Source organism: Salmo trutta, chromosome 14 (genome assembly GCF_901001165.1).
Source record: "Salmo trutta chromosome 14, fSalTru1.1, whole genome shotgun sequence".
NCBI classification, from domain to species: Eukaryota; Metazoa; Chordata; class Actinopteri; order Salmoniformes; family Salmonidae; genus Salmo; species Salmo trutta.
Genome location: NC_042970.1, coordinates 60,349,876 through 60,366,880, shown reverse-complemented (window position 1 = coordinate 60,366,880; position 17,005 = coordinate 60,349,876). Strand labels below are relative to the sequence as shown.

Here is a 17,005-nt window from a genome sequence, read left to right as displayed (position 1 = left end):
TAGACTGTAATGGTTTGCAAGCCCTGCCACATCCAACGGGCGTCAGAGCCGGTGTAGTACGACTCGATCTTAGTCCTGTATTGATGCTTTGTCTGTTTGATGGTTCGTCAGAGGGCATAGCGGGATTTCTTATAAGCCTCCGGGTTAGAGTCCCGCTCCTTGAAAGCGGCAGCTCTAGCCTTTAGCTCAGTGCGGATGCTGCCTGTAATCCATGGCTTCTGGTTGGAGCATGTACGTACGGTCACTGTGGGACGACGTCATCGATATACTTATTGATGAAGCCAATGACAGATGTGGTGTACTCCTCAATGCCATTGGAGGAATCCTGGGAACATATTCTAGTCTGTGCTAGCAAAACAGTCCTGTAGCTTAGCAACCAGTAGTTATTCCTATGCAAAAAGCAATCCAGAGAAGTCAACTCCTACTGCGAGGTTTCAGTCCAATTCTACAGTGCCCAAAGATAAAAATCGGCAGAATTTTTTTTTTTTTGTATCTGCCAGTTTGTCATTACGGCGTGAGAAAGGACACATTGTCTATCATTGTCCGAAGTTGAAACAGAAAATCACGAGAGGAAAGTTACTACAGATATTGCAGGAGTTCCACCTTGAAATCAGACAAGTCAATGGTTTTTCCATTTATGTTTTGGGGTTGGACTTTAGCACATATAGTTTGGTAACACTTAGGGAGCACCAATTGGTGTTGCCTTGTTAGTCAGTATGGGTTACACCTGCGATGGTTGCCATCTTGTTATTGGGAATGTGTTTCACCTGTGCTGGCCCAGGGGCTATTTTATAGTGGCTGGTCGTGTGCTCCACATGTCTTGATAGATGCGGAGGGTTAACACCTTTAGTTGGCTCTTCCTATGTTGACTTCTAAACAAACAATCCTTTATATGATTTATGTTGCTCCACCTTTTTGGTTTGCTTCCTGTCTTTGAGCTTGGTGTGGGTTTTTATTTGTTTTCCTTAAGGCAAATTTAGTGGGTGCTCATGGTGGGTGTCTTTTAGGTTCCAGTTGTTGTTGCTAGTCAACTTTCAGTGGACACCCGAATGAGTGTCTTTCAGAACCCCTAGTAAACCCCTCCTCCTAAAACCCCACCTGTTTTCAGTCTGCCATCCTTTGAAAGCGTTGGAGATGATGAAACAATGGAGTCCCATTCAACAAAGGGACGCAAAGTGGGCAACAATTTCAAAGATTTTACTGAGTTACAGTTCATATTAGGAAATCAGTCAATTTAAATAAATTCATTAGGCCCTAATCTATGGATTTCACATGACTGGGAATGCAGATATGCATCTGTTGGTTACAGATACATAAAAAAAGGTAGGGGTGTGGATCAGAAAACCAGTCAGTATCTGGTGTGACCATTTTCCTCGTGCAGCGCAACACCTCCTTTGCATAGAGTTGATCGGGCTGTTGATTGTGGCCTGTGGAATGTAGTCCCACTCTTCTTCAATGGCTGTGCTTCATAACCCCACTGCCACCATGGGGTACTCTGTTAACAACATTGACATCAGCAAACAGCTCGCCAACACAACGCCCTACATGTGGTCTGTGGTTGTGAGTCCGGTTGGACGTACTGCCAAATTCTCAAAAAATTACGGAGGTGGCTTATGGTAGAAAAATCAACATTAAATTCTCTGACAACAGCTCTGATAAACATTCCTGCAGTTAGCATGCCAATTGCAAGCTCCCTTAACTTGACACATCTGTGGCATTGTGTTGTGACAAAACTGTACATGTTAGTGGCCTTTTATTGTCCCCAGCACAAGGTGCACCTGTGTAATGATCATGCTGTTTATTCAGCTTCTTCATATGCCACACCTGTCAGGTGGATGGATTATCTTGGCAAAGGAGAAATGCTCAATAACAGGGATGTAAACAAATGTAGGCAAAAAATCTGAGCTAAATAAGGTTTCTGTGCTTATGGAAAATTTCGGGGATATTTTATTTCAGCTCATGTAACATGGGACCAGCACTTTACATGTTGTGTTTATATTTTTCTTCAGTGTAGTTTTTCGAATAAAAAAAACAAATACTTAAAAAACTACAAATCTATTTTAGACGAGACTGCCTTTGACAAAAATGATCCTATTTCCACTTTGTAGTCAATTTTGACACTCGAATAAATGTCTCTGACTCATTTCGAAGCCACATAGGCCATTTTAAAAGGATTAGTTGCTTTTTAGGGGCAGTCATTCTTTAAATAAATACACCTTTTAACAAAATACAATATGTAAGAGGAATTACTCAATATTTTTTTTTTTTTTTATTTCACCTTTATTTAACCAGGTTGGCAAGTTGAGAACAAGTTCTCATTTACGACTGCGACCTGGCCAAGATAAAGCAAAGCAGTTCGACACATATAACAACACAGAGTTACACATGGAGTAAAACAAACATACAGTCAATAATACAGTAGAAAAATGAGTCTATATACAATGTGAGCAAATGAGGTGAGATAAGGGAGGTAAAGGCAATAAATAGACCATGGTGGCGAAGTAAATACAATATAGCAATTAAAACACTGGAATGGTAGATTTGACAGTAGAAATACTGGGGTGCAAAGGAGCAAAATAAATAAATAAATACAATAGGGGAAGAGGTAATTGTATGGGCTATGTACAGGTGCAGTGATCTGTGAGCTGCTCTGACAGCTGGTGCTTAAAGCTAGTGAGGGAGATAAGTGTTTCCAGTTTCAGAGATTTTTGTAGTTCGTTCCAGTCATTGGCAGCAGAGAACTGGAAGGAGAGGCGGCCAAAGGAGGAATTGGCTTTGGGGGTGACAAGTGAGATATACCTGCTGGAGCGCGTGCTACGGGTGGGTGCAGCTATGGTGACCAGCGAGCAGAGATAAGGCGGGACTTTACCTAGCAGGGTCTTGTAGATGACCTGAGCTAGTGGGTTTGGCGACGAGTATGAAGCGAGGGCCAGCCAACGAGAGCGTACAGGTCGCAGTGGTGGGTAGTATATGGGGCTTTGGTGACAAAACGGATGGCACAGTGATAGACTGCATCCAATTTGTTGAGTAGGGTGTTGGAGGCTATTTTGTAAATGACATCGCCAAAGTCAAGGATCGGTAAGATGGTCAGTTTTACGAGGGTATGTTTGGCAGCATGAGTGAAGGATGCTTTGTTGCGAAATAGGAAGCCAATTCTAGATTTAACTTTATAATATAGAGTCTGCAAAACTGAAATTGGTCTCTTGTGCTGGGCAGTGGGTTTAATACAGAGTGCTGGTGACTCTACCCACTCCATTCATTGCAATGCAATATACTGTATGGGTTTATAGATAAAAAAAACGATTGTATATGCTGAGGTAAAAGTGGGTTGGGAATACTCAGTAGGGTCTGTAGGTGGAGTATAAAGTGCTGCTGGGTATTTAGACTTCAGTCCCCAATGAAATAACACCATATATAGATTCTACAGACCCTACTCTACTGAGTATTACCAACTTCGCTTTTGACTCAGCACATAGAATAGGTTTTTCTCTACAGCCCAATGTTGTGAACATACCGATCTGAACATCGTATTTTTTGATGGTGGTCTTACAAAATGTTTTTAGAATCATATTTGTAATTGTTTCCAAGAAGTCCTTTTTGCATTTGCTTATAAGCACAATAAAAAGGGGACATTGATTAAAATGTAAAACTGTATCTTTTGAATTAGTTATCCACATTTCAATGTTTTGAAATGCGTGCTTTTATTTCAAAGGAATCTTCATTAGCATACATAGGGGTGTCATCGTTTGTGCTGCTGGCAGAATACGAGTGCGGTATTGCACTTATATCTCCTGTTTTGATTGTAGGTCAGAAGAAGTAGTGCTCAACTACAATCCTGTACTTTGTTGACCAGGTAAGAACGACGACTTTATCACTAAATGTTACATTCGGGTAAATGTTTTGGTCTAAACTAGTGTTTAGGGAAGCATAACAAATGAATAGGTAAATTGCCCAAATGTCCACAGAACCTACACAATTAATAACCGATTGTGGTTTAACCAATATACATTATTGTAAAAAAATAAATAAATGATGAGCTGTCTATCCTGAAGCCTATTAGCTTTATGGCATATGCGTTCTCGCAACCCCAGTGACATTTTTGCTGCGTTTTTGGGTGTGCTGGATCCCTAGGGTTGACCTACTTTTGCTGTAATGCATTGCAGTCAGTGTGCTTGTTCGACATTGCAGGCGACTGCCGACTGACTGATCTACAAATTACCTTACATCATAAATAACTACTTATTACTATTTGTAGTTCAGCCAGTGTCACCATTTACGCACAATGCATCATGGATTTTACGCTCTCGAACACGGTCAGTGAGTTCACAGCCCATTTAATTGTTCGCCAGCGATGATTAATCGGATGTTGTATTAAAATATTTTAATGAAGTCTGTGCTGCTGTGCACTCCTTTTAGTGGATTTGTTAGCGCGCGCTGGTAAAGTGTTTTTGTGTTTGGTTTGTGTTGAGTAATGTGCAACCCACCTGCCGCAGTAAACAGAGTTATTTTTATTATGTGGGGTAAAAACCGATTTATGGTCAATCTGGCATCTGTAGCAGCAGTGCAGCATTTACTGAGATGCGACCTCTGAAGTCAAATCATTCATACTTGCTCTTTGGGGAGCTGTCATTGGCATCCAATAAATTGGTCTGCACCGCACAACTCGTAGTGATAGCCTTTCAGCTAATTACGAACAACTGGCCAAACGAAATGACAAGACCTTACCTCTTCTGAGATGTTGGAGTACGAGCTCAGCCAATTCTATCATTAAGTAAAAATGCTGCACCGTTTTTCACCTGCATCTCCCCATTGCCCCCCAGCAAAATTGGTCTACATTTAGGCTATTGTTTATTTCACACTATGTTCAGGTAAACAAAGTATAATGCTTGTATGGATGTCAACCCCAATACATGTTCATGTCATCAATCAACTGCCTTGCAGTTAAAAGCGACTGAATACCACCACTGATATTTGAACGCTAGCTATGCTACCAGTTTATACGATCGGGAGCATAGCAGCACTTCTTCTAAAGATGAAAAAGGACAACTTCTAAATGTTATGCAGCGAAAACAGCCAAATATATCAACATCTCATTTTAGTAACCACAGTGTGGGCCTGTTACAATACATCAAGCATGACAGACTTGACACATCCACGTTGTTTGATCAGATTTGTTGAATATGTACAAATCCATATCCCCATTACCTCCTTGGTCTCCTTCCAGGAGTTCAAACTCCTTTTTGTATCATAAATATGTATTTATTTTGTGAACTTGTTCTGATACACTTTCATCAACGTTCTCCATGTTTGTGTTTTATACAGGATATACCGCCCCCACCTATAGTCAACCAATCATGTCAATGCGGAGCTATACAGGGCCCTCCGCATTGTTAGCTCAATTTGGCCTCCGCAGGCCTCCAGAGGCTCTACAATTGCGTCACACTCTTGAAAAGGAGCCTCGGAACAACATTTCCAGATGAAGCAATAATCAGCTTTTCAAATCGAATTGTATTTGTCACATGCGCTGAGTACAAAGGTGTAGTAGACCTTACTGTGAAATGCTTACAAGCCCTTAACCAACAATGCAGTTCAAGAAATAGAGTTAAGAAAATATTTACTAAATAAACTAAAGTAAAACATTTGAATAAAAGTAACACAATAACAAGGCTATCATTTGTATTTTTTTTATTTAACCTTTATTTAACTAGGCAAGTCAGTTAAGAATAAATTCTTATTTACATTGATGGCCAACTGGGGAACAGTGGGTTAATCAAATCAAATTTATTTATATAGCCCTTATTACATCAGCTGATATCTCAAAGTGCTGTACAGAAACCCAGCCTAAAACCCCAAACAGCAAGCAATGCAGGTGTAGAAGCACGGTGGCTACGAAAAACTCCCTAGAAAGGCCAAAACCTAGAGAGGAACCAGGCTATGAGGGGTGGCCAGTCCTCTTCTGGCTGTGCCGGGTGGAGATTATAACAGCACATGGCCTAGATGTTCAAATGTTCATAAATGACCAGCATGGTCAAATAATAATAATCATAGTAGTTGTCGAGGGTGCAACAAGTCAGTAACACAAGAGTAAGTGTCAGTTGGCTTTTTCATAGCCGATCTTTGAGAGTATCTCTACCGCTCCTGCTGTCTCTAGAGAGTTGAAAACAGCAGGTCTGGGACAGGTAGCACGTCCGGTGAATAGGTCAGGGTTCCAGCAGGTCTGGGACAGCAGGTCTGGGACAGGTAGCACGTCCGGTGGACAGGTCAGGGTTCCATAGCTGCAGGCAGAACAGTTGGAACTGGAGCAGCAGCACGGCCAGGTGAACTGGGGACAGCAAGGAGTCATCAAGCCAGGTAGTCCTGAGGCATGGTCCTAGGGCTCAGGTCCTCTGAGAAAGAGAGAATTAGAGAGAGCATATTTAAATTCACACAGGACACCGGAAAAGACAAGAGAAATACTCCAGACTGACCCTAGCCCCCCGACACATAAACTACTGCAGCATAAATACTGGAGGCTGAGACAGGAGTGATCAGGTGACACTGTGGCCGCATCCGATGAAACCCCCGGACAGGGCCAAACAGGTAGGATATAACCCCACCCACTTTGCCAAAGCACAGCCTCCACACCACTGGAGGGATATCTCCAACCACCAACATACCATCCCGGGACAAGGCCGAGTATAGCCCACAAAGATCTCCGGCACAGCCCAAGGGGGGGCGCCAACCCAGACAGGAAGACTACGTCAGTGACTCAACCTTAACTGCCTTGTTCAGGGGCAGAACGACAGATTTTTACATTGTAAGCTCAGGGATTCAATCCAGCAACCTTTCGGTTACTGGCCCAATGCTCTAACCACTAGGCTACCTGCCACTCCAACAGGGGGTACAGGCACTGAGTCAATGTGCAGGGGTACAGGTTAGTCTTGGTAATTTGTACATGTAGGTAGGGATAAAGCGACTATGCATAGATAATGAACAGCGAGTAGCAGCAGTGTAAAAACAAAGGGCAGGGAGGGTCATTGTAAATAGTCCGGGTGGCCATTTGATTAATTGTTCAGCAGTCTTATGGCTTGGTGGATCCCTTTTGGACCTAGAATTGGTGCTCCGGTACTGCTTGCCGTGTGGTAGCAGAGAGAACAGTCTATGACTTGGGTGACTGGAGTCTTTGACAATTTTTTGGGCCTTCCTCTGACACGCCTAGTATATAGGTCCTGGATGGCAGGAAGCTTGACCTCAATGATGTACTGGGCCATACGCACTACCCTCTGTAGTGCCTTACGATCGGATGCCGAGCAGTTGCCGTACCAGGTGGTGATGCAACCGGTCAGGATGCTCTCGATAGTGCAGCTGTAGAACATTTTGAGGATCTGGGGACCTGCGACAAATCTTTTTAGTCTCCTGAAGGGGAAAAGGTGTTGTCGTGCCCTCTTCACAACTGTCTTAGTGTGTTTGGCCCATGATGGTTTGTTGGTGATGTGGACACCAAGGAACTTGATACTCTCGACCCGCTCCACTACAGCCTGTCGATGTGAATGGGGGCGTGCTCGGCCCTCCTTTTCCTGTAGTCCACGATCAGCTCCTTTGTCTTGCTCAAATTGCAGGAGAGGTTGTTGTCCTGGCACTACACTGTCAGACCTCTGACCTCCTCCCTATAGGCTGCCTCATCGTTGTCGGTGATCAGGCTTCCCACTGTTGTGTTGTCAGCAAACTTAATGATGGTATTGCAGTCGTGGGTGAACAGGGAGTACAGGAGGGGACTAAGCACTCACCCATGAGGTGCCCCCGTGTGGAGGATCAGCTTGGCAGATGTGTTGTTGCCTACCTGGGGGTAGCCCATCAGGAAGTCCAGGGTCCAGTTGCAGAGGGAGGTGTTTAGTCCCAGGGTCCTTAGCTTAGTGATGAGCTCCGGGATGATGATGTTGATGTGAGCCATGACCAGCCTTTCAAAGCACTTCATGGCTACCGATGTGAGTGCTACAGTGCAGTAGTCATTTAGGCAGGTTACCTTAGTGTTCTTGGGCACAGGGACTATGGTGGTCTGCTTGAAACATGTAGGTATTACAGACTCAGGCAGGGAGACGTTGAAAATGTCTGTGAAGACACTTGTCAGTTGGTCCGCGCATGCTTTGAGTACACGTCCTGGTAATCCGTCTGGCCCCGTGGCCTTCTAAATGTTGACCTGTTTAAAGGTCGTGCTCACATTGGCTACGAAGAGCGGGATCACACAGTCGTCCAGAACAGTTGGTGCTGTCATGCATGCTTCAGTGTTGGTTGCCTCGAAGCGACCATAAAAGGCATTTAGCCCATCTGGTGGGCTCGTGTCACTGGGCAGCTTGCCGCTGGGTTTCCCTTTGTAGTCCGTAATAGTTTGCGAGCCCTGCCACATCTGACGAGCGTCGAAGACGGTTTAGTAGGATTCAATCTTAGTCCTGTATTGACCCTTTGCCTGTTTGACAGTTCGTCAGAGGGCAGAGCGAGATTTTTTTTTTAAGTGTCAGGGTTAGTATCCCGCTCCTTGAAAGTGGCAGCTCTAGCCTTTAGCTCGGTGCGGATGTTGCCTGTAATCCATGGCTTCTGGTTGGGATATGTACATACTGTCACTGTGGGGACGTCGTCAATAGACTTATTGATGAAGCCGGTGACTGAGATGGTATACTCCTCAATGTCGTTGAATGAATCCCAGAACATATTCCAGTCTGTGCTAGCAAAACAGTCCCAAAACAGTCCAGGAGCGTGTGCAATACAGATTCATTTGTGCTATTTCTTTATTGTAGATTTTCAAACCTGTGTCCTCATGGTGGCACAACGGTAGCCTGACGGTGTAGGCTACTGTGTTTAGTTAGGTTTGTTACAAAAGCTTATAGGTTGCCCTATAAGCTAACACTAAAAGCTGACAGGTAAAATGCTTTATTACTTCTTATAAGCATGTATGAGCTTTTTTTATGACTTATATGGTGTATAAGATTAGTTCACATTACTGTAGCCATAGAATTATAGGATTTGCTTGACTACAGCTGACACACTGTGATTTGGAGCCCTCACTTTAAATGTTATGCATTTTTGGCTAGACCTATTATGCGGCAACAAATGTTATGGAACAGTAAATGTATACCCTTTGATCTGATAGAATCTGTAATTGGCCATTTGTAATAAAACACACATTTGTCTACCATATGGTGCCCTTTCTGGTCATTTGCGGAGATAGGATAAGCCTCCTACCACAGGCACCAATCCCCCATAAGCTTCTTTGAAAAGGTCTGACAAGCAGGTTTGACATGATCCAGTGAATAGTGAAGTCTGTGTCAAAACAGCTTCATGTACCTACATGGTATTACAACAGCCTGTCCATGATACTGTACAGATCATAATATGTCCTGTGTAGCCTACATTCAACAAGTCAATAAATGACTGAAAAATGTAAAGTGTTCTATTTTCTACTGGTAATAGTATGGTAGCATATTATTTGATGGTACTGTTTTTACATGGTTTTTAATGGGACATTTTAACAAAAGCTACTTTTGGTACTTACTAAAAATAATAGTTTTTTACAGTGTAATATACAATGTTACAGTTTGACCATGTCTTTTTATTGTATGTATGGGATTTTCTGATTTTATTGAACAAATAGTGAATGAGGGTGACAGTGGGGAAAGTCGGAGAGAGGTTGTGTCAAAGGGCGGTAGGTTTGATTCCAACCAATGCCGACACCGAAGACGTGTGGCGGAGGCTGCAGCATTTACACTAGACCAGCCAGGCCACAACCAAGTCATTTCTTAGTAGGCCTAATACCCAGGTAAACTGGAAATGAACATTAACAATGGCCCTATTTCTAGGAAAGTAACATGTCTTCTTGGTATTGTATTTGCAGATCTACCCGGCCTGTGGACAAAAACAATGGCGCTAATCTCCCTCGAGGATCTTGACGGATTGGAGGATGAGGAGGTGGACAATGACATCACTGACAACCCTGAGCCAATGGAGGACGACGAGCAGCAGAGGCTGTACACCCATTGGCAGGCAATTGCCAGCACACACCAGGTGTCCGTCCCCCGAGGTAAGCGAGATAGGTGGTGGAGTAAAATAGTCCCATTCGAGGTAGTTGCTTGGCAGCAGTGTATTTGGAGACAATCAGTCTGAGAAATCAAACTCTTTTCAACAGGACATGGTTTCTTCCAACAGTTTAAATAAATATCAGATTCTAGTTGCTACATCTTGTCTACAATACAGCAGTATGACTTGATTGTTATGTGTGTGTATTGAAGTCTTATAGCTATTAGAGCATGCCCATTTTCCTAGAGACTTGAATACTTGACCTTAGCACTGGGTTCCTTTTATGAAGCATAAGCCAATGATGAATTTCCCCCACTTCACTTGGTTCCGGTGAGGTTTGCTCTCACATTGCTCTGTCATCTTTTTTTAAAAATGAAGAGGCCCCCTGTGTTGTTTTGATAGAAATGACAGGACCAATTCAAGAGCTGACTCAGCGGAACCAAGCCCAAGAGAGAGAGCAGGTCCCCTTTTCCTCCATCTCTCGGCATGAAAAGGTAAAGTATGTCTCCCTTCCACTTGTTACCAATCTTAGGTCAGGATGACAATGGCAGACATGTTGGCTGGCTGTTCCATTTTCTGGGTCATCTGTCCATGTAATGGCAGGAAGTGAAGGAAAGTCTGTAGTAAAAGTTAAATGAAGCCATTTTCTTGTCGTTCTTTTGAGTGTCTGGCACATGCACTTTTGAGTGTTTGAATAATAATTAAATAAATCATGGAAGCTGTGTGTATGTACACACGGATTTGTGTAAATGCCTGAGCGCAATGTGGTGTGTAAACTCTGTGTGTGTGTGTGTGTGTGTGTGTGTGTGTGTGTGTGTGTGTGTTGCCTTATGACCAGCCATGCGTTTGCTTGAGCGCAATTTATGTTGTGCGCGTGTGTGTTTCAGCTTGAAAATCCATGCCATTGCTTGAGTGCTAAGTAAAGTGGAAGATATCTTATATTCCCTGGATAACGAAGTGTGTGTTTGTCTATTTCTGCAGCTGGGCGAGGTGCTGTTTGAGGAGAGGGTGTACCCTGCAGGGAAGTGGGCGTGCATCACTAAAGGGGAGAAGCTGTACGAGCAGAGCATCTCCATGGGCTTTATGAAACTCATGAAATTCATCTGCAAGGAAAACTCTGTCGGTAAGGCCTTAGTGTTCATGTTACTGTGTAATTATTGACGTAAGTATAGTGCAACATCTATTGTAATCACTCATTGTTTCAACCTTATTGTAATCACTCATTGTTCCACCCTACTTACAGCAGTAACCCTAATCCTTATCATAACCCTAAGTACAGTGTATCCACAATTTATTGATTTGGGGCCTCCACTCTATTGTATATTAATTAGTCATTATTACACTGTACTTACATCAGTAATCCTTACCATAGCCCTAAGTATAGTAAGAACAGTGTAACAATGAGTAATTATAATAGCACACTCTCATATCAACAGGACGCTATTTGGGAATGACTGTACCCATTGTGAACAGTATCCAAATGCTGGAGGACGGCAATGGCTTTCAGAAGGACATCTTGACGGCATACTACCTGCCTGCTGAGTTCCAGGCCAACCCGCCCCAGCCAACTGACCCAGACATCACCATACTCCAAAGGGAGGCTTTACGAGTCATCACCCTGTAAGGATACTCCCACCTCTGGCTGACTTCGGTACTCAAGCCCCAGGCTTGACTTGAGGCCTATTCTACTTTGCCGGTGGTTTTGAGACCTGTTCTGAGCTATTTACATATCTACATGTAAAAATAGACAATGGATTTAGATAGACAATGTATAGCCAAAATGGGTGGAAATAATTAGTCAGATTAGTGATAATATCCATGTTTTTTTTGTTTTTTTTACTATATTGTCTGGTTTCCCGGACACGGTTTAAATCAAATCAAATTTTATTAGTCACATGCGCCGAGTACAACAGGTGTAGACCTTACAGTGAAATGCCTACTTACGAGTCCCTAACCAACAATGCAGTTAAAAAAAAATATATTTTTAATATACAATACGGATAAGAAATAAAAGTAACAAGTAATTAAAGAGCAGCAGTAAAATAACAATAGCGAGACTATATACGGGGGGTACTGGTACAGAGTCAATGTGCGGGGGCACTGGTTAGTTGAAGTAACATGTACATGTGGGTAGAGTTATTAAAGTGACTATGCATAGATGATAACAGAGAGTAGTAGCGGTGTAAAAGAGGGTGGGGGGGGGGCAATGCAAATAGTCTGGGTAGCCATTTGATTAGGTGTTCAGGAGGCTTATGGGTAGAAGCTGTTTAGAAGCCTCTTGGACCTAGACTTGGTGCTCCGGTACCGCTTGCCGTGCGGTAGCAGAGAGAACAGTCTGTGACCTAGGGTGGCTGGAGTCTGACAATTTTTAGGGCCTTCCTCTGACACCGCCTGGTATAGAGCTCCTGGATGGCAGGGAGCTTGGCCCCGGTGATGTACTGGGCCGTTCGCACTACCCTCTGTAGTGCCTTGCAGTCGGAGGGCGAGCAGTTGCCATAGCAGGCAGTGATGCAACCAGTCAGGATGCTCTCGATGGTGTAGCTGTAGAACCTTTTTAATAGTCCTGAATTAAAAAGCACTTTCAATAGAGTCTACATTGAGCTTTTTTTGTTGTCCAGTACTGGGCTTAATCTGTGTGTGGGGAATTAGCCAAAACAGTATTAATTATGCTAACTTCTATAGATAATGGATACGTACTAGCTAGACTCACACACTACTTTGCATTGGTAAGATGTCTGGGTAAAATACTGTAGGTAAAAAAATTATCACTTAATAGCAGTAATGCCAGTATTTATTTAAACACGAATAACAAATGCGGTCTTCTGTAGGACATTCTTCGGCACCACCACTGAGGAGACAATCATGCCTCAAATCAACCTGCTGTGGGAGATGCTGGGCCCCAGCGAGGAGATGCATCGCAACTCCTACATGGTGGCCGTCTACGACAACCCTGGGGTGTCCTGCCGCAGAAATGAGCTCTGGTTCATCCGACGAGACCCCTAAATCTCTCATAACATCCTCCTGTATCATCCCGACACCCTCCTATCCCACCCTTCTGTGCCTCTAGGGTCACGTTCATTGGGGGCTAAGCGGAATAAAAGGGACAAACGGGGAAGGACTACCTGGACTTGGTCCAATAAGCAGCACTCATTTTTAGTTTCTGATGCAAAATGTTGAAAAAAAATATATACAATTGTTTTTGCGTGCCATAATGAACACAACCCAGACGATTCCTGTAATGGCGATAGAGTATGGATTAAAATGGGAGGAATGGCTCTTGGGTTGGTTTTAGCTGTAAAGATGACAAGATTACTTTAAAGATGGTATTAGGTATATAGTAGGGATGGAAAATAATTCTTTAACATTCACTGAGATTGTATGTTTATGCTCCAGGGGAGCACAAGGAAAGACTAACTTCAGTGGCATTTATACCATATACACAACCAAATATGGTGTTTAAAATACAAGTATATTGTATCTCTGAGAGTATAAGAGAGTAAGAGTTAACTCTTATATTTCCGTCACGTTTTATCTTTATTTAATTTTTCTTGCTTTTTATGTAACAAATTAGTGATTTAATTATTGCAAACTAGTGTCACAAAATGTGTGAAACACGCTGTTTTAGAAATGGACTGAAATTAATTTACATTTGAGATTTTAGTAATTTAGCAGATGCTCTTATTCAGAGCGAGTTACAGTAGAGTGCAAACATTTTTTTTTTAAATTCTTCGTAATGATGATACCATAACGTTTTTCTAAACTATAATGGTTATGTCTTGTGGGACTGTAACCTATTACTAAAATGTTGTATTTGCTGTTGACTAGACTAGGCATCCAGGTTTAACTTTATCATTCAAAGTTTCTTGCTATGATATGTGGGTGTCATCTTACTCTTAACTGTCATTGCATTTTTTTCCTGCTAGTGAATTTTACACACACTGCTGCTTTACCTACATTTCGAGGCTGGTATAGGGATTTTGGGTATAGGTGTCTGAAAAGGTAAACTGTTCTCAAACGACTATCCACCTTCCCCCAGCCTCAAAATGATAGACAGATCTGTCATTTGTTACCTTCAGTTGCCACTAGGTGTCAACCAAACAGTAACGTTTGTGTAATGTTTTTTTGTCTATTTATTTGCTTATTGGTGAATAACGACTATCTCACAAATGAATTGATTGGTTTTGGTGAGGTTAGTTGTAAATGGAGCTGAGACTGTGACCAGGCACTTTAGATTTTGAGGAAGGCTCAAGCTTCAAGGCCGTCATTGTAAATAAGAATTTGTTCATAACTGACTTGCCTAGTTACATTTTACAATTATAATTATTTTTTGAAGATTCATAACTATAGTTAATGATGGTTGAGAAATGGAAGTTTAATTAAAGTGACTTATGAACATTTGTTCAGCATAGCCAAATGATGTGTTCTTACTGTGCTTGCCTTTTTTTTTATATATATGCCTTGCAATGTTCCCAGAATAAGTGCATTAGTTGTATTTGTTTGCATTCTCCAATAATTAGTATGGTATACTTTTCATATGTTAAAATTGCACCCGTCCTCTCTTTTGTGACCTTGTATTTCTATGCTGTTATCAACTGTTTTCAAAGCATACATTTCAAAATTGCAGTGTGAATTTTAGTGGCTTGCTTCAATTTTTAATGCTGCGCTATGTAACTTTTTGGGCGACCTGACCAAATTCACATAGAAATGTGAGGAGTTATAGAACTTTCATTCTCATTGAATGCAAGTCTAAGATGTGGTAGGTCTGTTCTATGTGTGTTATTTCTATGCTTCCCGTTCTAAAGCTTTGTTTTTGCCTCTTTTACTTTTGGTTTTGTACACCAGCTAAAAATACAATATTTTTGGTTATGGAAAATATATTTCACAGCAGTTTAGATGGTACAATGATTCTGTACACTATACTTGCTTGTTTTGTCTCATAAACAGAAATTTAAAATGTTAGCAACCAGGAAATGGCAGAGAGATTCTGCATAGTGCATCTTCAAACTACTTAAAATATTCCCAGAGTAAATGAATGGAGATTTGATATACATTTACACTTAACGTACGGTGTCTTCAGAAAGTATTCACACTCCTTTTACATTTGACACATTTTGTTGTGTTACAGCCTGAGATATTTTGTCCCTGATCTTCGCACAATACTGCATAATGCCAAAGTGGATTATTTAAAAATAAAAAATTAAATGAAAGGCTGACATTTCTTAAGTATTCAACCCCTTTGTTATGGCAAGCCTAAATACCTTCAGGAGTAAAAATGTGCTTAACAATTCTCATAAGTTGCATGGACTCAGTTTTCAGTAATAGTGGTTAACATTACTTTTGAATGATTACCCTGTCTCTGTACCCCACACATACAATTATTTTTAAGGTCCCTCAATCGAGTAATGAATTTCAAGTACAGATTCAACCACAAAGACCAGGGAGGTTTTCCAATACCTTACAAATAAGGGTACCGATTGGTAGATGTGTTAAAAAAAATTACACTGAATATCCCTCTGAGCATGGTGGAGTTATTCATTAGTCACTACAAAGAGGCATCCTTCCTAACTCATTTGCCGGAGAGGAAAGACACCGCTCAGGGATTTAAAACAGTTACAGAGTTTAATGGTTGTGATGTGAGAACTGTGGATGGATCTTCAACATTGTAGTTACTCCACAATATTAACCTAAATGACAGAGTGAAAAGAAGGAAGCCTGTACAGAATAAAAAATATTCCAAAACATGCATCCTGTTTGCAACAAGGCACTTCATACTGCAAAAAATGTGGCAAAGAAATGTACTTTTTGTCCTGAATACAAAGCATTATGTTTGGGGCAAAAACACATCACTGAGTACCACTCGTCATATTTTCAAGCATGGTGTTGGCTGCATCATGTTATGGTATGCTTGTCATCGGCAAGGAGTAGGGAGTTTTTTGGGGATAAAAATAAATGGAATAAAGCTTAGCACAGGCAAAATCCTATAGGAAACCTGGTTCAGTCTGCTTTCCAACAGACACTGGGAGATAACTTCACCTTTTAGCAGGACAATAACCTAAATCACAAGCCCAAATCTACACTGGAGTTGCTAACCAAGACAACAGAATGTTTCTGAGTGGCCTAGTTACAGTTTTGACTTAAATCAGAAAAATCTAGGGCAAGACTTGAAAATAGCTGACTAGCAAAGATCTATAACCAACTTGATAGAGCTTGAAGAACTTTAAAAATAATAATGGGCAAATATTGTACAATGCAGTTCTGAGACTTAATCAAGATACATTAGCGTTTTAGTTTACATATATGTTTTTATAAATGTAAAAAAAAATCTTCCACTTTGACGTTACATAGTATTTTGTGTAGATCAATGACAAAAAACATACAATTAAAACAGTTTCAACCTACTTTGTAACATAACAAAATGTGGAAAAAGTAAAGGGGTGTGAATACTTAAGACACTGTATACAATGACAGCTTTTATAATCTTTGCACTGTACGATTTGTATTTTTATGTAAAATGCAAATAAAATTAAAACAAAAATGTGTGGCTTGGTGTGAAGGACATGATTGTTTCCACTCAGAATTACTTCAAATATTTTTTTCACATACCTGTCAATACCATTTCATATATTTGTGGTTATTTGGCTATGTCACAGTGTGTCTTATTAGTATACTGCCTCTGTCCAAAAAATCTTACACAACTAAAATTACAAAAGTATCCCTTTCTGACAACTACCTTGTCTGCATTAAATTTTGTAATAGTCTCTTAATTTATCCTTATCCATATTTACATTTGATATGTATTTTAAATGGTTTAGGATGTAGCCCGAAAGATAGCCTTGGCCTTTAATCCAAATAATCAAATATTCAAAAGAAGTTGTATGTGCTTAGGCCTATAGAAAAATGTGTACCTGTTATGTTTGCATAGAAAAAGTGCAAAATTGGCACGTTTGACCTAAGGCTA

General features: G+C 41.3%; 1 protein-coding gene across 1 annotated transcript; it reads left to right on the top strand.

Moving 5' to 3' along the window:
- The first annotated feature begins 3,746 nt into the window (after positions 1 to 3,746).
- Positions 3,747 to 15,258, top strand: LOC115208511 (heme-binding protein 1). Its single transcript, XM_029776634.1, has 6 exons — positions 3,747 to 3,853; positions 9,866 to 10,051; positions 10,450 to 10,541; positions 11,029 to 11,170; positions 11,484 to 11,667; positions 12,876 to 15,258. Exons 2-6 carry the CDS (start codon positions 9,892 to 9,894, stop codon positions 13,048 to 13,050), a joined length of 753 nt encoding a protein of 250 aa, XP_029632494.1. The 5' UTR covers positions 3,747 to 3,853; positions 9,866 to 9,891; the 3' UTR covers positions 13,051 to 15,258.
- The last annotated feature ends 1,747 nt before the right edge of the window (positions 15,259 to 17,005 follow it).